This window comes from Ambystoma mexicanum, chromosome 7p (genome assembly GCF_040938575.1).
Source record: "Ambystoma mexicanum isolate Mex_15411 chromosome 7p, UKY_AmexF1_1, whole genome shotgun sequence".
Taxonomy (NCBI): Eukaryota; Metazoa; Chordata; class Amphibia; order Caudata; family Ambystomatidae; genus Ambystoma; species Ambystoma mexicanum.
The window spans coordinates 497,377,478-497,400,211 of record NC_090939.1 but is presented as its reverse complement, the minus strand read 5'-3'; the positions used below and the strand labels follow the sequence as shown (position 1 = coordinate 497,400,211).

At 50.4% G+C, this 22,734-nt stretch overlaps 1 protein-coding gene across 3 annotated transcripts in view; it reads left to right on the top strand.

Moving 5' to 3' along the window:
* Nucleotides 1-22,734, top strand: part of USP9X (ubiquitin specific peptidase 9 X-linked) — a 2,614,063-nt gene that overhangs the window by 2,005,796 nt on the left and 585,533 nt on the right. For all 3 annotated transcript variants that reach the window (XM_069636534.1, XM_069636533.1, XM_069636535.1), the window contains exon 34: nt 14,715-14,856. In XM_069636534.1, coding sequence (XP_069492635.1) covers nt 14,715-14,856 — 142 coding nt within the window. The remainder of the gene's footprint in view (nt 1-14,714; nt 14,857-22,734) is intronic.

Sequence of the window (22,734 nt, the reverse complement as noted above, 5' to 3'; positions counted from 1 at the left end):
GATCATACTAGGAGACTTCAACATCAGTTTGAAAAGGAAAATACCTACTCCGCCAAATCACTGTCCTCGCAACTATCCACCATACACCTACAACAAATAGTAAAGGGGCCAACCCATGTAGCCAGACATACTTTGGGTGCAGTACTCTGCATAAAATACCTAACTACATTTGTAACACCAATACACATTCTCTGGAGCCATCCCTTCATGATAGCTTTTGTGATTCACGCTCCAAGGCGAGCACATCCACCCAAATAAATCTAACTGAAATTGAGAAAAGAAATTGGAAATCCAAAGTGGATCACTGAGGCCCTAGATGCTATAACACCAAATAAATGTTTTGCCCCTCCCAAAAAATGACTGTCATATGGTTTAACCCCGCCTCCGAGATCTTAAGAAAACTAACAGGAAACTTGAACTAGCTTAGCGGAAACGTTACATTTAACAGGAGAAAATCGCATACCAAAAACAGATTGGGCTCTGCAAAGCAGATATCCTAAAAGCAAGGAAACTCCACTATGTCTAACCCATCTCAAAAGCAAGCATTGCCCCAAAGAGGTTTTTAGCATCATCACTGAGATTCGAAACCCGGCATCTTGCAGCAACATCCGCACTTCCTTGCAGAACTCTGTAATGACCTTGGAAACCATTTTAAAAACCAAATCCTAAAGTTCCAACAAGTTATCAACGCTATGGCCAAGGGCATAAGCAATAATATCACAAATGACCCAACCACAAGATTGAACCACTTCACACCGATCACGACAAAAGACTCAAAAATACTGCACCGGATCCGGAACGCTGCAGCAAGACTCCTCGTAAGGCTCAGCAAGAGAGAACACATCACACCAGCACTACAATCCCTACACTGACTACCAGCCAACAAAAGAATCAATTTCAAAAACCCTGCGTTGCTCACAGATATTTTCAGGGCCAAGGGGCAGAATTCCTAGAACAACAAACCTCCATCTCCAAACCAAAATGAACCCGGAAGTCTAGCATTGGCCTACATCTTGAACCCAAACAATATTTGTAAATGATACCTGGTGGATCAGCCTTTTCAAACTTCTCAACATCTGGAACTGCTCCCCAACCCCATACCCCTTTGAAGGGATTAGACACTATAGAAGAACACCTAACCTTCAGGGAAGCACTAAAACGTTTCTCTTTGATTTGCTGACCTTAATCGCCTTACATGACCCATGGTCCAAGTGACGTGCGCCACTTTAATGCAAAGAGGCACTGCACGGAGTACTGGGTCTACGCTCCGGAATCACATGACTCGTATTATCCGAACGGATCGGCCTAACCAAGAAAGAGACCCCTAGTACCACCTCGATGTTTTACCTCAACAAGCAGGGTGGAACGAGGTCTACGATTCTTTGCAATCTGACAATTCAGGTCTGGGATTGGGGCCTGGAGCAAGGCATACATCTCTGCACTGCCCACCTGCCGGGAGAGTGCAACACGGAGACAGACAGGTTGTTAGGGAGAATTCTCATAAATGGCTGATTTCCCTTACCTACTGAGTCCCTCAGCAGCTTTGCTGGATTTCTAGGATTTTTTATTTATCCTGGTAAGAGTGTAAGCCTTTTTTCCCACTCTTACATGTGTTTTGCTGTGTGCGTTTTCACTTTTTGTGTGATCTTGAGCACTGGAGCCTCACCTACTCCATGGCCTCATATTTTCATGGGTGTTACACAGCACCTTCAGTGCAGTGACACAGGGATGTCTTTTAGACTCCCCACTGACTCCATTTTTCTGTGGCTGACTACTGTCCCCCAGAAAAGGTAAAGTTGCCATTAACTTTACTTTAGTCACTTTTAACTACAGACCCAGTACACCCCATCTTACATGGAGTACTGTAAAGGGTTAATTCTTATCCCTTTTTGTCTGTCTCTTGGAGCCTTGTTTTGCTCCCTTTACATCAAGACTTGGCTGGTGGCAGTGCTATCTATCCTAACTTTTCTACCACGATTATCTTATATAAACGTGGTAATGTTTTAGGCTATTATATTAGCCTCGAACATAAACCCGCTTGACCAAATACATTTTATTTTGGCTCTGGCTGGGTTTATTCGCCATTTCTTTTTGTTAAAGTCTTTCTCGTGTTTTTCTCTGCGCGCCAAACTGGGGATGATTCCTTTGTTTGCTGTCTTTTCACGGGCTTCTGTACAGAAGCCCTCCTTAAGGCGCCTGAAAGTCTGGGTAGGCAAGATGTGAGGGAGGGATCTTCGGACACCTGCCATGGGTTCCCTTGTGACTCTTGTCTGATTGGCTAAGGGGACTGGCCTTGCCAGGCCAGCCACCCTGCTGTGTGATTGACAGCCAGGCTGTATGAAAGGGGGACAACTGCATAAAAAGCAGGTCTCTGTGACTGGAAAGGCAGAGTCACCACTGGAAAGAAAGAACCAACGAGGAACTGGAAGAAGAGGACCCCTACAACGACTGAACAGCCTGGTGCAGCCCTGCTGCAGGTCCGAATCTTCAGAATCCGACAGAGAAGATCCTTCAGGAAAAGTCTTTCCTTGAGCTGGTGCGACAAGCCAGGACCCCTCCTCTGGCCGAATTCGCTGTACAGAGCTACAGTGGGCCGGATAGCCAGGAAGGTCGGACCCTGCTTGGGTTTTTAGGAGTGTACCTTTTATTCGTTGCTTTGCTCTGCTGCTTCTTCCCTGGGTAGTGCAGGACCCTCCAGTCTTCCTACTTCTTGTCAGTCCGACAGTCACTTCAGGAACCGTGAGCCTGCAGGAACTACCAGGAACGTCCACCTCACCTACAGCTTCCTCTCCGTTTTAAGGTACTGTGCAAATCCGGTTGTTCATTACGTCCATCCGCGGTGAAAGTGTTTGAAATCTTTCTCCAATCCGAGGGCTTGTCCTTCTCTTCTCTTTTAACTAACTTTTCTGTCAACCAACCTCGTCCGGAATTCGTGGCACAAACTTTGCCGCAAACTATCCTGAACTGTGTGATCTTGAGCAAAAGACTTTTGACCATTGGCTTTGGCCCTAACCCTTTGCTACCTGATTCTATCACTATAGTTCCTCTAGTTCAATTGCCCTGAGTACTTACCTGTTGGTGTGATTTAATTTCTATTAACTTTGTCTTTCGCTCCCTTTTAAATTGCTGGAGTGCCATTTTGCTCCCACTTCTGAACTTAACTTGTCTGGAAATTAAGGGAAGTGGTGTGGTGTATTAAGAGTGTGATTTTTTTAGACTGCTTATAATAGTGTAATGTTATACATCTGAAGAGTGAAACGTATATTCTTTTACTTGAAAACCTTGAGTCAGTGTTTGCCCGAATCATAGTAATTGCTGTCCTTTGTGTAACTCTGATACTGCTCACTTACTCTTGAGATAAGTCTGGCTGCTCAGCCATCGCTACCACTTTAACTGTGTAGTACAGGCTTGTACCAAAGGTAAATTTGTACTGTCACTTGTAGTCTTAATTGTGTGTGGTGTTCCCAAAGGGTACTGCATATAATTCTGCCTAACACCTGTCCAGGGAGCATGCACTTCCCTGACTCTGCCCTCCGGCGCCACACAGAAGTCCCCTTTTCTGCGTCGACGGGCTGAATTCACCAGCGCTTCTGGGTTTGGCTTCGGCCGTGTAATTCCACGCGTGGATACTTCTTTGTCTTTTTTGTCTTTTTGTCATTCAGGTACTCGGTCCTCAGGTGTCACGCTCCTCTCTGGCTCATGTCAACTTCTACAGGATTCAGCAGGTGTCCAGCCTGCAACGGGCTATTCCCAACTTCAGACCGCCACGCCCTCTGCCTAAATTGCCTTTGCCCAGACCACGGTTGGCAAGCTTGTTCAGCATGTGACTCGCTGTCCTTGAAATCGCTGAAGAACAGACTAGCCAGGTGGAGGGAGCTCTTCCAGAAGTCGCCTCCAGAGGACCTCAAGAACTTCTTGAAACATCGGACCAGGCCCAAGGCAGGGCCGATATTCTCCATCGCACCCCCGCAAAGGAGACTCCTTCCCAGGGACTCTCCCGCGTGGGAGGGACCGTTCAGGTACTTCTACCAGCACGTGCACTGAGGCTGCTGCAGCTACCGGCCTCCAGGCTGAGGGATCCTCGGATCCTCCCGGTGACAGCGTTGAGTGACCAGAAGGTTCTTTTACCGGGTCTTCACCCTCGGCCATGGTGCCATGCCCTAATACCGGCAATACATCTGAGGGGGTGCCTAAATGCAGCTCTACCGACCCCTGGTTCGAGGGTGTCACACCTACCGGGCCTAGGCCCGAGGAGCAGGGTAGGCCTCGTGATCCACACGCAAGAGTCTTGGACGAGGCAGGGCCCAGCGGGCTGAGCAACACTTAGCAGGCACGTGGCAGGCAGCTTGACAAAATGGCTGTTGCGCTAGACAGAGGCATCCGTCCGACGCCATTGCAGGAATTCGGTGAAGAACGAGTGTCAAGGTGGGAGTGGCCTCAACCAGGTACTTGGCCTAAAGTCTACCCCTCTTTTGCGCAGGGCAGCTTTCCTTTGGGTCCATATGGACAGGGTATGCAGCGGCTCCAGCAGCTCCCTGCTACCCAGTCGGCACCCCCTGCCACCTCCTCGGCCAGTGAAGAGGTCTTCTTTGAGAAGTTCCTCGGCCTCATGAAGTCACCTCGTATGGGGGTTATCATCAAAGACGTCATCAGGGAAGTCCTTCCTGCAATGCTAGCGGCACCACAGACACCTCCGTCGGTGCCCCGGCGGAGCCGCCTCCGGCTCCCCAGTCGACTCCTCAGGCGGTTCCGTACCAGCCTCTGCCACCTCCTCAGTCTTTGGCCGTGGTCCCTGTACCCCAGCCTCCTGCGCCAACTACTCCTCCTTCTCCACAGGATCCTCAGATCCACACAATACAGATGAGGAGGAGGATCCTGACGCGCCATCCTCAGCCAGGGCCTTCCACAAACGTCTTGCTGTGCTGGCAGAGTTTCTGAATGCCCCAGCCTGAGGTCGAGCAGCCGGCAGAGGGAGTCCTGGCTGAAGTCCTCGCGCAACGCCCCTCTGCCAAAACTGGAATTCCTATGCAAACAGATGTAGTCTCCCTGCCCAAGAAGGGTTGGCTCAAACCCCACTCGGCCCAGCAGGTCTATGGATGCCTGGGCGCCAAGTACAGGCAGATGGAGGGGGATACACTCTTGCTCTCGGCCCATCCTCAGCTGCACTCCTCGGTGATCGCTGCAGCATCACTGTACTTCAAGCCTCACTCGTCCTTAGCCGCCCCCTCTGCGGCGCTGCTAGGCAAGGATGAGATGATCTTGGAGGCGTACAGCAAGAAACTCTATTCCAACGCATCCTTGCATCTTCGTCAGGCCAACGCCGATGCCATGCCTGCTGCCACCAACCAAAGATTATGGCGGGAAATTGCGGACTGCCTTCCAGAACTCCCCGCCCAGAGCCATTCACGTTTTAAGGTGGGACTAGCTGAGGCTAAGATGGTGACGCACAATCTCATGGAATTCACAGTGGCCCATATGAACACCTCTGGCCGTGCCATCTGCATTGCCACGGACATGAGGACAGCCTGCAACAAAATTCAACCTGGACGTCCAGGAACGCATATTAGATCTACCGTTCGAGGGGGGAGGGGGAGCCTGTTCCACTCCTCCATGAATGAAGAGCTGGACAAAAAGAAAAACCGCTCGCAAATGACCAAGGCGTTGTCCATCCTTAAAGACCACGCCCATATCGTACACCCATTGCGGGGGGAGGTGGTAAGGGCTTTTTCCAGTCATCCTCCTCCGTGACAGCCTCCAAGGGAAAGAAGGCATGACACGCCCCTTCGGGTCCACGTGTCTCCACTGGGGGGCAGGCTTGCCCTCCATGCACATTTCTGGCACCAGAATTTCGCGGACCCCTGGATCTTCTCCGTAGTATCCACAGGGTACTGCCTTCCTATCCCAGCCTCTCTTCCCTCCTCCCCTTCACTCCCACAGGTTGGGACAACAACTCTTTTGGCGGAGATCCGGTTGCTCCTAGAGAGCCAGGCAGTGGAGGAAGTTTCAGCCTCCCAGCGAGGCTTTGGCTTTTACTCAAGGATTTTCGCCATTCAGAAGAAGAACCAGGCGGGCCTGAGAGTTGTGCTGGACCTTTCCACCCTCAACCTCTCCTTATCCCTGCAAAAATTCAAGATGGTTACGCCAGCTTTTATAGCAGGGACATTGGACAAGGGTGACGATGTGCTCCCTGGACCTGAAGGACGCATACCTACACGTCCTGATTTGGCAGCACTATCTCTTTCCTCCGGTTCAGGATCATGGGCTATCATTTTCAGTACAAGGTCCTTCCGTTTGGCCTCAACTCGGCCCCCAGGCTCTTCACCAGACTCATGAATGCAGTGGCGGCCCTCCTCAGATCGCAGAGCCTCCACATTTACCCATACCACAACGACTGGCTCATCAGGGCTACATCTCCGGAAGCGGTTCACCACTCTTCCCATGCCCTTGTGAACACTGCACGATCTGGGCTTTTCTCTCAACCTCAAGAAGTCGCAGCTGCAACCCACGCACTCTGACTTTTTTGAGCCTCATATGGGACACTGGCTCCCAGAAGGTATTTCCTTCGGCGGGCAAAATCTCGGCTATCAAGAGGGCGACCACCCACTTCCTCCGCAGAGAAGTGACCTTGGCATGGTGGTACCAACATCTCTTGGGTCTAATGGCAGCGGTCCTATTAGCCGTCCTGCACACAAGACTACGGATGAGGAGGATTCAGCTGCACTTTGCGGCCTCATGGAACCAGGAGCGGGGCTCTGAATCCAAGCTGGTCAACTTTCATCCGTCTCTCCACCCGGACCTAAATTGGTGGTCCAGAGACTACAACCTCCGGAAGGGCAAGCCCACTCCGCAGGCCACCGTCACCACGGATTCCTCGCTCGAGGGCTGGGAAGCTACCCCTGAATGGTCTCTCGGTCCGCAGCACCTGGACTCGACAGGAGCAGGAATACCACATCATTTGGCTAGAGCTGAACGCCATCTGGCTAGCGCTCAGGGCCTTCTTACCACTTCTCAAGGGCAAGGCTGTCCTCAATGCAGACAGACAACTCGACCAGCATGTATTACGTCAATAAGTAGGGAGGCACCAGATCCCCTCCTCTGTGCAGACTGGCGGTCAGCATGTGGGAGTGGGCCCTGGAAAATGACATTTACCTCACAGCAGTCCACCTCCCCAGGGAATCCAACCTGGAAGTGGACAGGCACAGCAGGCTGGGAGTGGACAATTACGAGTGGCGGCTAAACGACCCCGTTATTCAGGAAATCTTTGACAGGTGTGGTCACTCCCATGTGGATCTTTTTGCCACTTAGCACAACAAGAAGTGTCCCCTGTTCGCATCCTGGCATGGTCAGTGCCCCGGCACCTCTAGTGGACCAGAATGAAGGCCTGCGCCTTTCCGCCCACGCCTCTGATTCACAGGGTAATTTGCAAGATCAAGGAGTCTCGTCAACTCCTCATCATTCCAATAGCTCCATGGTGGCCAGCCAGGCCATGGTTTTCGGAGCTCCTCAGTCTCTCGGAAGGGCCCCCGATTCACCTTCCGACAGGCCCAGCACATCATCTGGTGCAGCAGGGAGGCAGGGTCATCCACCCGGCGCCAGGGAAACTAGCCCTCACAGCGTAGTACCTGAGCAGGTAACGCTTCGGCACCTCATCCTCTCACAGGCCAATCTAGAGATCATACAGTGCGCCAGGAGCAAGGCTACAAGGGCCCAGTACAAAAGCAAATAGACCCAATTCTGCCACTGGGCAGACTCCAAGGGTATCGACCCTCTGGCTTGCGCCTTGGATGACGTGCTCTCCTTCTCGGCGTACCTCGCCCACTCGGACACCTGCCGCACATATCTCGCAGCCATTGGGGCTTACAGGAACTCGGAGGAAGGCATCTTCTCCTCCAATCCCATCGTCAAACATCTGACGGGGCTCTCAAGGCTCTACCCGCCCGTCAAGAAACTGCACCCGGTGTGAGACCTTAACATAGTCTTGGGTGCCCTGGTGCACAAACTATTCAAACCAATGGCGTCCATGGATATCAGGCTAGTCACCATCAAGACGGCTTTACTAGTCTGCCTCGGGACGAAGAGTCAGCGAAATCCAGGCGCAGGTCGCCTTGAAACCATATACTACCTTTCACAAGGACAAAGTAGTCCTGCGGACTCACCCGGCATTTCTGCCCAAGGTTCCGTCTGCTTTCCACTTGAACGAGGAAATAGTCCTTCCTATGTTTTTTCCCGATCCCAAAGACGAAGCACAGAGTGTGCTGCACTGCCTGGGTGTCAGGCGTGCCCCGAAATTCTACTGGGACAGGACCAAGGGCTTCCACAAATCAGACGCCCTGTTTGTCACTTTTGGAGGCTCAAGACCAGGCTATCAGGCCTCTAAGGCTTCCATATCCCGTGGGATGGTCTCTGCTGTCAAAGAAGCGCAAGGGGACGCCCACACAGTATGGAGGAAAGGTAACTATGGACTAAGAGTGTGTTAGTCACTATGGCGAGTAACTTATCATTTCTCCAGCAGGGTCACTCCCTGGAGTTAGTAGACTTTTCACTGGACACTCCTCCTGCACACAAGCCAGAGAAGTTACTACACCTCCTGCCTCAAGAAGTGGGAGCTCTGCTACAAAAATGGGCAGTGGAGAAGGTGCCAAAGGACAAAGTTGCCCTGCTACTTCATGGTAAGAAAAAAGGCGCTGCACAACAACCCCCCTTTGGTTGGAGGCCCATATTAGATCAAAGGGTGCTCAACAAATTCCTAAAGGTACAAACGTTTCATATGGTGACGCTGCAAAAAGTTCTGTCCCAGCTACAACAAGGAGATTTCTTGGCATCTCTCTACCTCGAAGGCGCTTATTTTCACATCCCTATTCTCCGCTCACACCAGCGCTACCTACACTTCATGGTGGCAGGAGTGCACTATCAACTCCAGGCCCTTCCCTTCGGCCTGTGTTCTGCTCTGCAGGTGTTTACCAAGTGCTTTGCGTCAGTAGTGGAGGACATGCGGCAGAGGGGCATCCACATATACCCCTATCTAGACAACTAGTTGATGAGAGCCCTCTCCTACCCGCTGGCGTTTCTCAACACCGCAGCTACCATCCAGTGTCTGCAGCAGCTAGGATTCTCTACAAACTTTCCAAAGTTGTGCGTAGTTCCATCAAGACAGGCACTCTCCCTCGGCAAAAAACTCGACACCCAAACCTGCACCGCCAGGCCCTCGAACTAGAGGGTGGCAGCTCTACTGGTGAAGGTGCATTGCCTCAGCAGTGCCAACATGATCCCGGTCAGTAATTACAGATTTCTGCTGGAGATGTCGTTGTGCATCCCTTTGATCACTCAATGCAGGCTAGGCATGCAGCCGGTGTAGCAATTCCTGGCTGCACGGTGGATATAAGCCTCGGGGTCCTGGAACAACCGCATCATTCTGACACAGGCTTTCAGGCGGAGCCTTCGGTGGTGGTCATTGAGGAAAACATCTGGTGAAGGGTGCTCCTTTCAGGTTTCTGGGCCATCTGGCTACTGTTATAGTGGATGCCTCACTGGAGGGCTGGGGCGCCCACTGTCAGGACCAGCACACAAGAGGCCTATGGTCCGATGAGGAAAAGAGCCTGCACATCAACCTGCTGAAGTTTCAGGTGATTTTCTGGTCTCTGAAGTCCTTCCTTCCCCTGCTGGCGGGGAAAGTGGTACAGCTCTACACCGACCAATACTACATCAATGTTTTTTGTCCGCAAGGCAGGAGGAACCAGGTCCCCCGCAGCTATCCAAGCAGGCTCAGGCCCTCTGGTATTGGGTGTTACAGCACGACATGTTTGATTCCTCTCAATCTGCCGAGGATTCAGAATACTCTAGCGCACTCCCTAAGCAGTGAGTTGCACTCTTGCCACGAGTGGGAGCTGCACGAGGATCAGCTTCACCTATTGCTCCAGAGGTGGGGCACTCCGGAGATCGACCTTTTTGCCACCTTCAACAACATTCTGTGCAAGACCTTTGCCTGAAGATTCCCCCATCCGGGGAGCGTCGGCGACACTTTTGTGTTTCCATGGGAGGGGAAGTTCCTGTATGTGTTCCACCTGATCCCGCTGGTGCCTAGAGTCATCCGCATCTTCACACTGTATTAATGCAAATTGATATCAGTGGCCCTTCCGTGGGCAAGACAGTTTTGGTACTCGCACCTCCTCACCCTCTTGTCAGCTGTTCCTCTCAAGCTACATTCAAACCAGGCTCTCCTGTCCAGGAACCAGGGGGCAGTGCGGCACCACCACCAGGCCTGGCTCAATCTGTCGGCCCAGGTCCTGTTTTCTTAGAATTTGGATCTTTGTCCCTTCCACAAGACGACCAAGAACTGTTGGACCGACAAGAGCTCTGTCCACTTCGAAGTGGTACAAAAGCATGTGGAAACATTTTCAGGTGTGGTGCAGGAACCTTCAGTCGCAGCCTAAGGCCGTCCGGCCACAAGATAGCTTACCTTATTTGTTGTCTCTGGCTCGGTCAAGGTTGACACATTCTTCAATCAAAGTGCACCTCGCTGCAATCTCCAGGTACATCTGCTCCACAGGGGTGCTATCCCTGTGGTACCACAGAGTGGTGAACTGGGCTGTTCTGTCTTTATGACCTGTCCGTCGCCCAGCTCCAGCGTGGGAACTGAATGTGCTGCTCGCAAAGCTCATGAAGCCACCTTTCAAGCCTATGCCCCAGGCATCCCATCAAGCATCTTTCCAGGAAACCCACTTTCTTGGTGGCCATAACTTCAGCCAGGTGAGTCAGTGAAATTCAAGCATTTTCCTGCAAAACAGCTTGTTGACTTTTCACAAGGACACATCTATTCTGCGCACTAACCCTACTTTTATGCCTGGGGTGCCGTCCTCTTTCCATCTCAATCAACAAGTGGTTCTGCCTGTATTCTACCCTGCCAATGTCTCCAGCTGAGCGAATACTGTAAACGCTGGATGTGGTGTGTGCCCTCAAGTACTGTGTGGCGCGTACTTAGTCATTCCGTTCTACAGTACAATTGTTTGTGTCATTTAATGCTCTGTGGAAGTCCTCCATTTCTAGATGGATTGCAGCCTGCATTTCCTTCTGCCATCGGTGGCTGCAACCACTGCTTTCCTTTCTGGGTTCCCGCTGCCTGACATCTGCCGTGCAGCTACGTGGCAATCTGTGCATACATTCACCAGGTTCTACTGTGTCAACCGAGATTTCGCAGAAGAGTCTAGAGTCGGCCAGTCAGTTCTGCAGAATCTTTTTGCGTGAGGTTACTAAATCTCCAGTGGTAGGTTGTGCTGGGAGCTTGCCTCTGCCCATAGTTATTGTTTAAATACTGCTTTGTAATCTTTTCACAGCATATGAATCTATGAAAGACCCAATGTTGGAGAAGGAATAAGTTACTTACCTGTTACTTCGGTTCTCCATCATTGGTATCTTTCATAGATTCACATGCGACCCTCCCACCTTCCCCGCAATGCTCATCTTTTGTCTCTTAGTGCTACTCATGGGTGCTTGCCATATCTGAAGCTGGCCGACAGGGGAGGAGTTAAGGGAGTTGTTCCTATTGGCTGAGGGCAGTATGACCCAAAATGACTGTACTAGAGGGCAAACGTGACTGAAAGTTTTCAGTTTGTTTAAACTGCTCTGTTACCAAGGATTCCCAGCCTGACGGGCAATATGCCCAGCATGTGAATCTATGAAGTAATGTATTCCTTGTTGAGCATATTAAGCTAACTTGATGTTTGGAATGATTTCCATTAATGTGTAATTTCCCCTCCAGTTATGAACCCCCCAACTTTTTGCTTTTGTCTGACCATCCTAGCCTGACTTTTTCCAGTGGAGCCCAGCCTTCTGCTGTACTCCGCTGGGCTATTGGGGAAACTGACATGCCCGTCAGTAGTGGGAGACTTTGTTTCCCTTAGTCTTTCACTTTGTTGCCATTTCTTGGTAACTTATTAGTGCACAATGTACCCTCCTGTACAGTGTGCTGGGGACTATTTTCCATTTTTAAGGCCCTAGACGCCCTCAAAGGATTTTTTGGTGATTGTACAAGTGTGCGCAGGACAGAGCTGGTGGCAGCAGTTACTTTTTAAAGCATTTTGACTCTTTTCAATGCTCCAAACAGCGTTTACCGCAGAACTGTGGCCAGTGCCTAAAATGGCCATGCCACAAAGTCCTTTGCTGTCCTTTGGCCATGTTGTCCCTTTACCTTCCCCAGGTCCCCTAGACTGTGGGCTGGAGCTGTCAAGTTCCAATACACATCCAGGGTCCCAGGATGTCTGGTGTGCTGGGATGACTGTGACCACCATGGTCCATGATTGGTCCCCGTCTGGGATGGTTGAATGTGAGCAGATCTCCCATTGGATGCCCTTGGTTATGCTGAGTTCTCTTCTGAGTTCTCACTGAACTTAGTAAAGGACCAAGTATCCTGAACCGAAGAAACAACCATGGAACTGCTGGAAGGTTTGGCACACTGACCCCACTGTTGTCCTGTCAGAGCCCTGGTTTCTCATCAATCATAGAAGACCTGCAAGGGCACTTCGACCCGTTGGAGTAGTGGGACTAACTACTCTCAGCTTAACCTGCAAACGAGCCCTTCGCAAGTATTCCTGGACTGACCAGCCTGTACGGAAGCTTTGCTCTGGAATCGCTGCCATCTCAAGTTTTGACTTGAGACTTTAGGAACCATAAACTCTTGGTAGAAGGCACTCTCCCACTGGGTTTCGTACACATAGCATTCGTAGGTCTGGAATTGGGAGAGTCCGCCTAAACCCGAGCCTACGCGGTACCCGTGTTGCCCCGCTGTGGTGATGAGCTTCGTGGGTGCTTTGCTGCTGTGCCCTAAGACGACCTGCAGTGGAACTGGCCCAATCCCCTTCCGCCGAAGAGGAGAAAAGGCCACTGTCCCGCCACAAATTGAGGTCCTGGAACGCAGCCCCTGAGTGCCAGAGAGACAGGCAACTGCTGGACTCGAACCTGCGAGAGAACTGGACTAGACTGACAAAGTTTGCTCTGGACTGTCTCGAGGGTCTGTGAGTACCTGCAACACTTAACAGTGGTCCCTAGCCCATCCATAAACTTTTACGCAAGATTGTCCCCACACCTTTGTTAGGAATGTCTGAACTACCATCCTAGTCCCGAATTCCAGAATTAGCTCTGCGCCCTTGTGGAAACCCTCCTCGAATAGTGGAACTCTGTTCTTCGTTTTACCCCCTTCCTACGACGCTACATCCCCTTGAAGAGGCCCGTTTTTTACCTCCATCCACGATCTAGCTCGCCGCGCTAAACGTACTTTTGAGCACAAGGCTCCACAATTTGTAGGGATTGGACTGCCTATTAGGGTTGAGACTCCTGAAGAATTGCATGAAGTACATTTGCACTGTCTGACTCTCTCCTGTTACAGGTTGCAGATCCTTACTTGTTTAATATTGCTTTAGGCCAATAGTTAATGTATATATTTTCCCTAGTATAAGGTTGTGTTAGAATTGTTAATATTGCTGTGGTTTCATCTTGTGTTTGACTTGAAAGGCCTTAAATGTACATTTATTTTTGATGTATACACCTGACTGAGAGTAATTTGTGGTATAATTTACTGTGTATGCTATCATTGTGGGCTTTCGATCAACCTCACCCTTCCTGAGATCTAGTCTTGACCGCTGCCAATGCTACCTTGATTGTCTGGCTTGTCCAGAAGTTTACCCTATTCCAAGAAACTAGGCTGGCCTTCTGAACCTCTGCCCACCAGGTCAGAGTTCAGACATCCATCTTAACACTTAATATCAGGGCTATCTCCCACTGATGCTAATCTGTCTCTGGCATCGCAGTTTGATAAAAAAAATTGCTAAATGTCATGGCGGGCACACCCTGTGATTGCTTGTAGACATTGATTACCCTAAACCTTCTGTGACCATGCTGTTGACCCTACCAATTTTGTTGCTATTGATTACTCCATCTACGAACTATAGAATGTAAAGTGTTTCCTATTGATTTATTTAACTGCCTTTCTTTAATTATGAGTCAAAGGAGTCAAAACGTACCTTTTTCTGCCCAAAAGTTGAAATGTTACTCTGTTTCTTTAACTCTCCCACTCTAAGCCAATCTTCACTTGACAGCCCAGTCTAGACTTCTCTAATGAGTCCACCAATTAAACAGCTAATGACATATTTTGGATCCCTAATTTCCTGCTTTAGAGCCAGTAAGCAACCTCTACTGTACATTTTGGAGAATAATCCCTCGCAGTTGCCTAATACGGTCCCAAGTGTAGCATTGGTGGGATGTATCCAATAAATGTTCTCTCGGCAGGCAAATGCTGTTCATACTTCATGGCTTCGCCCAAGTGTTATGGCTGGTAATGTGTCGGTGGCGTGAGACCGTGAAAAGGGGGTTCTCTGGTCCATGATTAGCATCTGGGGTATTTCAAAAAAATAAGCGGTAGAGAAAGCAAGGTTTTCATCATACCCACCATTACCCCAAGGCTTTGGCTCTCCAGAGGTTTTGATCGTTTAGCTCCCATCAGCTCTAGCCAGGGTAGTCAGTGAAGGATCATGACTTGTAGTCCAAAACATCTGAGGAGCCCACTGTGTTTAAGACCCCCTGTCATAAGGTGTGTGACTGTTTTATTGATTGTGATGTATGCTACACCACACCTTATTACTGTAAAAGCTGCTTTATATCTATATCTCTGCTTTACATCTATATCTTTGCCTTCATATGACATGGATTGAACATTTTTTTTGTAGGTACGAATGTGAGGAATCGTTTACAACGCTGAATGTAGATATTAGGAATCATCAGAACCTGCTTGATTCATTGGAGCAATATGTCAAAGGAGACTTATTGGAAGGTGCAAATGCATATCATTGTGAAAAATGCAACAAAAAGGTAATTTTTGGTAATGGATATTTGGTATGTCGGTTTAAAGAACAATAAAGTAAGTAAAATTGTTTTTTATTTATTTAAAATTAACTATATGTCAATAAGAGCAGCATGGTCAGGTAAATGGCAATAGCATTCAAACACCTTAAACTATAAGGTGCTGTACATTGACCAATCTATTGGTTACGGTCACCCCAGTAGCGGCTATAAGGGGTAGACAATTAACACAGTGGATTAATAACAGACCTTTAACAAACCAAGAACAGGGGTTGTTTTAAGGTGCTACATTTGTGTTGTACTGCTTTGTTTAGATTTGTATAGGCAGGAGTTTTCTTTTGGGTGTATAGGTGACACCTACGCAGGTTTGTGAAAGTTTTTCTCAGTATTTTATTTAAAACTGATTTAGAACTTTCATTGTGGTTTTTTAACTAAAGTGCACTATGTTTTACATTCTTTTTAGATGTATTGATTTTTAAGATTACTATGTGCTATGTTTTTTCTTTAACAAAATTGTATTTCATTTGATTCTTAAAACCCTATGCGCGGTCCTTATTTGGTCCACAGACCGTGTGTGGGGAATAGGGGTAGAGTTTGGAGAATAAGTAGAAGAGAAAGACGGTTTGTTCCTTTTTGTTTAATATTGTCTATAAGGCTTTGAAAGGAGTTTGGGACAAACATCTATAAATAACTCTATTGGTCTCTCTTAGTCAGTTGTTGTCGGGTAAATGGCAAGACAATAATTCAAAACAATATCCACTAGACCCATCAACCCACAGTGCTAAGACAGCCATAATCAAGTAGCATGTCAGATGGAAAGCTTCCTTTATTAGGTACTTGCACCCCTCTTTTGTAATGCGGTTGCACATCTTAAAAGGCTAACTTAACACATACTCGTATGTCCATTGCCCTTTCCTCCAACCTTGTAGGCATCACCCAACATGGGGACGATACCGGAACCTTACTCCTACATCCTATCCCCTTTCCTCCATCCTGTATGGGTGTCCCTTGTGAGGGACTGGAACGGAACCTCTTTACCACCAGAAAGACACTTCCCCTTTAAATTTACTGGCAGAGGCTCCCTTAACCCCGCCCACCGACGCCACACCTAAGTCCCCTTTTCTACATCGATGGGAACGGACCGCTCCACCAGCACTCCTGGGTCAGGCCGGAATCTTATCTTTTCTTTTTCTATTAAAGATTTGGGAACCCAGTCGACCTCGTTTGTCCCCGGCGCATGTCAGCCCCGACTGGCTTTAGCAGGTGCCTGTCATGCAATGGTTCCTTCCCTACAGCAGATCCCCACGCACTCTGTCTCCGATGCACTGGTGAGGACCACGGTTAGGACAGATGTTCTGTGTGCTACTCCCTCACGCCTGGGTCACTTGCATACCGACTCGAACATTGGAGGGAACTGTTTAACAGGACGCCTCTGACGTCTGGAGGAAGACAAAGAAGGTAGATGTGTTATTTTCCAAATCACCCCGCAGAGGCGACTTCTTCCTGGGGAAGCCCTCTGGCAAGAGGGGTCAGCCTGGCCCTCACACCAGGTCAGGAAGCATAGAGGCTCACAAAGCTACTGGCCTCATGGCAGAGGGTTCCAAGGGCCCTACCGGTCCCACAGCCGAGGGGCCTGTGAGCTTTACTACCACCGGGACCCATCCTGAGGGGCATTGCCCTTCTATCGGATCCTTACCTGAGGGGGCGCCTTTATGCACGGGCAGCACTACCGGCCGGCAGGCAGAGGGCTCACAGCCTACCAGGTGTACACCTGAGGTGCAGGACAGAGCCAGTGCATTCAGGCATGCTGGCTGAGCCCGGGAACACACCGGCTAGAAGTCCACATGCTCAAGGCGCTGACAAAATGGCAGTGGCTCGAGACAAAATGGCGCCACTCCCGATCAACAAATGTGGGAAGCCCCGCAGGCAGGCACGGATGCACGTCAGCCCGACGATCATCAAAGGGCAAGCTTTGCTCCTAGGACGGACTGGGTACCACTGACACCTAGACCACATTGTACCCCAACATCTCGGGTTCCAGGTCCAGAGACCCCCATGTATGGACAACTGATGGGGAGGCTGCTGGCATATTCGCACCCGCCCCCAGTGCAGGATCGCGCACAGCCAGCCTGTGAGGCCAGGCTTTTTGACAAATTCATGTCTCTCATGCTGTCCCCACAAATGGGCACAATTCACAGGGGCATTATTAAGGATATGTACTCGGCTTCGCCGGCACAACCCACGGCAACACAGTCCATGTCCCCTCCTCCGGCTCCACCACCCGCAGCAGCCCATTCTTTAGGCCCCAGCATCCCCAGTGCAGGTGCAAACCCCAGCCACGGAGGAGCCCCGAAAGGTAACGGGCGCCACCCCCACCCAGGGGCAGAGGACCAGCAGAACACAGACGAGGAGTAGCAGGACACTCCATCCACGGCAAAAGCCTTCCATGACAGGATTGCCGGCCTGTCAGAATACCTGAGCATCCCTCAGCCCCAGAATGAGCTTCCTGAAGCATGAGTTCTGGCGGAGGTCCTGAGCATCAGGGCGGAGGCGAGGTCTGGCATCCCCCTACAAAAGGATATGGAGGCTTTGGCCAAAAAGGGCTTGCTCAAGCCCCTCTGCACGCAACCCATCAAAAAAGCTGGATGCTCGGTTGAGACAAGCCGAGGGGGACGGCATAGTGCTCTCTACGCACCGGCAGCCTTTGTCATCAGTTATTGCTGCAGCATTCATGGTATGACAAGCCACAGGCCTCCTCATCAAGTATTGCCACGGCAGCCCTCCTAAACAAATCGTACAATAAGAAGGTCTACTCAAATGCCAGGTGTGATGCTGGAAATGCATTGGAGGGCCAGGGCCTCTGTATCCTTGTCGTTTTCTGCTTTTTATTGTGTGTTCCATCGTATTTTCAGCGCAGGAGTTCATGTGGGACCCCTGGCGGTGCAGCTCTCTTTTGGTTTTGGTGAACAGACCCATGGGATACCCCTATGGCACCCATGGGTCGGGGTACAACCCTGTGCCCCTGGTGTATGTTTTTGGGCACCTGTGTGTGGCCCACAGAGCAGGGTATGGGCTGATGCCAGCTCTGTGCTGAATTGACTGGTGCCCTGAGCGTCCTCCATTTTGGGATGCCCAGGCCCTGTCATTGGAATCGGTAGACTCCTGATGGCGACAAGATGGCCCCCGTGGCCTCTTGCCTTCCATCACCTGTGACCTTGATCTTCCTCAAGTCCGGGGAAGCCCTGACTCTGTCCCTTCCCCTTGACTGGCTGTTGGGTGGAAGTTCCATATATGGTAGTGTGGGGAAGTGCTGACCAGACTGGCTGGAGCCTTCCCAACGACCGTATGTTGTGGGTACGCCTGTGGGTGGGACTTGGGTGAATGGAGTGTGTGACGAATATGCACTTCTTGTTGTGGATGTCTGGTTTCTGGTGTTTGACACAATGACTGAGACAGCCCTGCCTGAAATTGGTATGAATGCAGTGTAGTGTTGAATGGTGTGGTACTTGTCCGAATCCACATTCTGTGTTGAGTGTCTGGATGGAGAAGGATGGCCTGAATGCAACGTGCAAGTACGCTCTCGTCTGCAGCATTGCCCGTCTGATCCCGCTGGAGAAGGCCAGGCCGTCGACGCGCCGAGGAGTATCCGCCGGTGGGTTTCCCGCCACCCAAAGACCACAGAGAAGCCGACGACTCAACGCTCTTGCTGGGCCACCGTTCTTCAAACTCTTTGCTGTCCAGAACTATCAACATCGAGGTGCCCCGCATGCCTCTTGTTGACGAGCACCGCTAGGAAAGAAGCTGCCACTTCACCGTAGTAGCTCAGCCTGTTCTCTGTCGGATGTTCGACCCGTGACTCCTGCCTTAAAGAGAGGGCACTCGAGAAGGGTCGTCGATTTCCCGACGAGGAATGCTACAACGCCAGGTACTTTGGGGTTGCAGAACTATTGGAAAGTCGCTTTGAACAATATATGGACTGTGCTTGTGATATCTTTATTCTACAGGTTGCCCAGGTTGGGGGTGGGGGATCTCCACACACAACTGTGTTTAGGTATTGGGGCCAGTATTCTGCCATTTGTTCTAACCAACTTCTTTCCTCTTATCTCTATTGTTGGTTTCCCTTACAAACTGATTTGTGTGACATTTAACCGTACAGTTGATGCACTTTAAATCGATCTAGTAGTAATTGTGGTACCACGTAGAACTGTATATTTGCCATTATAGATAACTGAGTACAAAGTGAGTTATTGTGATATTGTACATAACCTTGAATATTAATTATATAAAGACTGTGTTTTAACTAATACAGTGTGCGGACATTCCTTTGTGGGTGCATGGGGACTACACTGTACTTAAGAACCAGCCGCATCACCTCCTGAGAAGCTAGGCCTTGATTGCTCATCTATTGCTACCTTAATGGAGAATCTTGGCAGGGGTCCTCTGTACCTCTCCTCTACCATATAGAGAGCGGAAGTAGGGACCCACCCCCCCCCTTCCTCTGGTCCTTTACACCGGGCTGCACCTCAGGCAGGCTAACGCAGACACCATCCTTGCTGTGGCTAATCAGTGCCTGCAGGGGGAAATCACAGGTTTTATGCCCGACATCCCTAAGGACAAGCAAGCCTCATTCAAAGTGGGCCACCTGAGGTGAAATTCGTGGCTCAGGACATTATGGAGTCTCCGGTATGCCGCATCGATACAGCTAACAGAGCAATCTGTCTGGCAACAGACATGAGGCGCACGGCCTGGCTGAAAGCTACCAGGTTCAACCCAAATGTGCAGGATAGAATCGTCGACCTTCAGTTTGATGGGGGTGATTTCTTCCATTCCTCCACTGATTAGGAACTTGATAGGAAGAAGAGCAACTCTCCGACAGCAAAGTCTCTGGCCATTCTTACCAAACGGGTAGCTAAACAGTTTTCACAGACAGTCCCCCTCAGACAAGGGGTGTTCATTTGGCTGCTTCTGCGGATTGCAGGACCGCAAAGCCAGACAGCCTGACAGGTCTCCCAGTCTGCACCAGAGAAAACACCTCAAAGCATCAAATAAAGGGTTCTTCCAGTCCCCATTCTCTACGTCAGCCTCTGACCAAAAGTAACAATGATGATGCGTTTCAAATCCACAGCACCCCAGTTGGGGGCAGGCTGGCCCTGCCGTGTCAGGCTTGGCGGGCTAAGTTCACAGAAGCATGGGTCATCTCAGTGGTGTCTTGGGGCTTCCGGCTACCTCTTCCTTCTCCCCCTCAGAGTTCCTCTCCCCTCCCACAGATCACACCATCTTGCAGCAGAGATTCTCTACCTTGTAGAGAGCAAGCGATAGAGTAGGCCTCCCACTTTTCCTCCTGCATCTTCGTTATCGAGATGAAGAACCAGGCGTGCCTGCGAGTGGTGTTGGATCGGTCTTCCCTGAATCTTTACCTACCCCTGCAGAAGTTCAAGATGGGGACGCCAGCGCTCATTGCCGAGACACTGTGTGGAGGAGACTGGACGTGTTCCCTGGACCTGAAGATCGCATAGCTCCATGTTCTCATTGTGCAGCCTCACTGAGCCTTCCTCGGGTTCCAGGTCATGGTCCTCCATTTCCAGTACAAGGTTCTATCCTTTTGGATTAAATTCAGCTCCCAAGAGTCTTCACGAGGCTCATCAATGCAGTGACTGCTCTCCTCAGGTTGGAGGAGCTGCACGTCTACGAGTACCTCGACGACTTGCTAGTTGGGTGTACTTCTCCAGAGCAGGTTTGAGACTCAGCAGACAGGCTCATCTCTACCCTATTCAACCTGTTTTTTTTTATCAACTATCAGAAGTCTCAGCTCATACCTACACAGACGCTAGTGTTTCTGGGCCTGTTGTGGGGCACACCGCAGCAGAATGTTTTCCTCCAAGGGGACAAGGTGACAGCAGTTCGATAAGCAGTCTCCCATTTCCGCAGCAGATCAATCACCCCAGCCTGGTGGTCAAACACCTTCTGAGCTTACTAGCAGCATGTCTCCTAGCGGTCCCTTACACCAGGCTCTGCATTAGAAGGCTCCTGTTGCATTTAGCATATTCTTGGGATTAGGGATCCGGTCATCACGGTGCCCCAGTCTCCATCCCACAACATCTGGATGAGAGAGTTCTCCAGGAAGTGTTCAGCAGATGGGGTCACCCCACAAAAGAGCTGTTTGCGACAGTACACAATCCGACGTGTCAGCAATTTACGTCCTGGGGAGGAAGGGGATGCAACTCTCTAGGGGACGCACTCCAGATTCACAGCCACACCACTCGTGCACAAGGTAGTGAGCAAGATCAGGAACCTCGGGCTCATCCTCGTGGCTCCTCGCTGGCTGGCGCACCCCTGATTCTCGGACCGGCAACAGATGTCACTTCAGCTGGAGATACTGCCCCTCGGGAAGGGCCCTCTTCTACTCTACTAGCACAGGAGGAAGACGCAGTGCTACACCCTTCTCCGGTAAGGCTAGCCCTAGCGACCTGGTTGCTGAGCAGCAAACGCTCCAGCACCTTCAGTTGTCCAGCGACAATCTAGAGATTATTCAAAGTGCCAGGAGCCAGGCCACGTGCAAGCAGTACAAAAGTAAATGTACACGATTCTGCTTTTGGGCTAATGAACATGGGGTGAACCCACTGACGTGCACCCTCGACCAAGTTTTATAATTCTCTGCCTACCTTGCATGGGTTGACGTCTAGGTCGACACCTGCAGAACGTACCTGGCCGCCATCGGTGCGTACTTGAACTCTGACTCTATGATCCTGTCTTCGGCAAATGCCATAGTAAAGAAACATCCAACGGGGTTGACCAGGCTTTAGCCCCCTGGTCAAACGGCTGCATCCCGTTTGGGACCTAAATATAGTGCTAAGTGCTATAGCACACAAACCATTTGAACCCATGGCCACAGCAGACATTAAGTTGGTCACTCTAAAGATAGCCCTTCTGGATGGTCTTGCGTCAGCTCGCAGAATGAGATCGATCCATGCGTTAGTCACCTCAGAACCCTACACTAGATTTCACAAAGACAAGGTTGTGCTCCGCACGCACCCCAAGTTTCTTCCGAAGCTGGTATCATCTGTCCATATCAAAGAGGAGATTGTACTCCCCACATTCTTCCCGGATCCCAAGGAAGATGCAGAGAAAACGCTCCACTGCCTGGATGTCAGGAGGGCGTTGAAATTCTATCTGGACAAAACAAAGGGCATCTGCAAAACGGAGGCAAGGTTTGTAACATTTGGAGGTTCCAGGCCTGGAACGCTAGCCTCCAAGGCATCCATAGCTCATTGGATGACGTCAGCGATCCAGGAGGCATACAAGGTGCAGCGTAATGATCCATCGCAGGGCATGCATGTGCATGTTGTAAGAGCTAAGGCGACCACAGTCTTGTTCCAGCGCCATGTTCCCTGGCAAGTGATCAGTAGGGTGGCAACATGGGCCACTCCTTCGGCCTTTTGCAAGCACTACTGCTTGAATACCCGTTCCAATGCTGATGCAGCATTCGGCCAAGCGCTGCTGCGTAATGTATTTGCCTAGAAGGTCAGGCTCTCCTCCCCAGGTGTAGTGTCAGTTGTAATTGCCCGTACAGGATGGAGGAAAGGGGACAGGATGTAGGGGTAATTAAGTGTTACTCGCCGGAGTGACTAATGTACTCCTAGTTCATAGTCTTCTTTACTCCATGCGTCCTACCATCCATCCCCCTATAATAAGACTAGTCAGGTTGTTAAAGCGTAAATACATCCAAAGCGTCAAAAAGGGAATGAGGTATGGCGCCATTGGGCGGGGTTAAGGAAGCCTGCGCCCCCACGTGCCAGTAAATTTAAAGGGAACAGTCTTTTTCTGGTGGATAAGGGGTTGCGTTCCCGTACCTTGCAAGGGACACCCATACAGGATGGAGGAACTGAG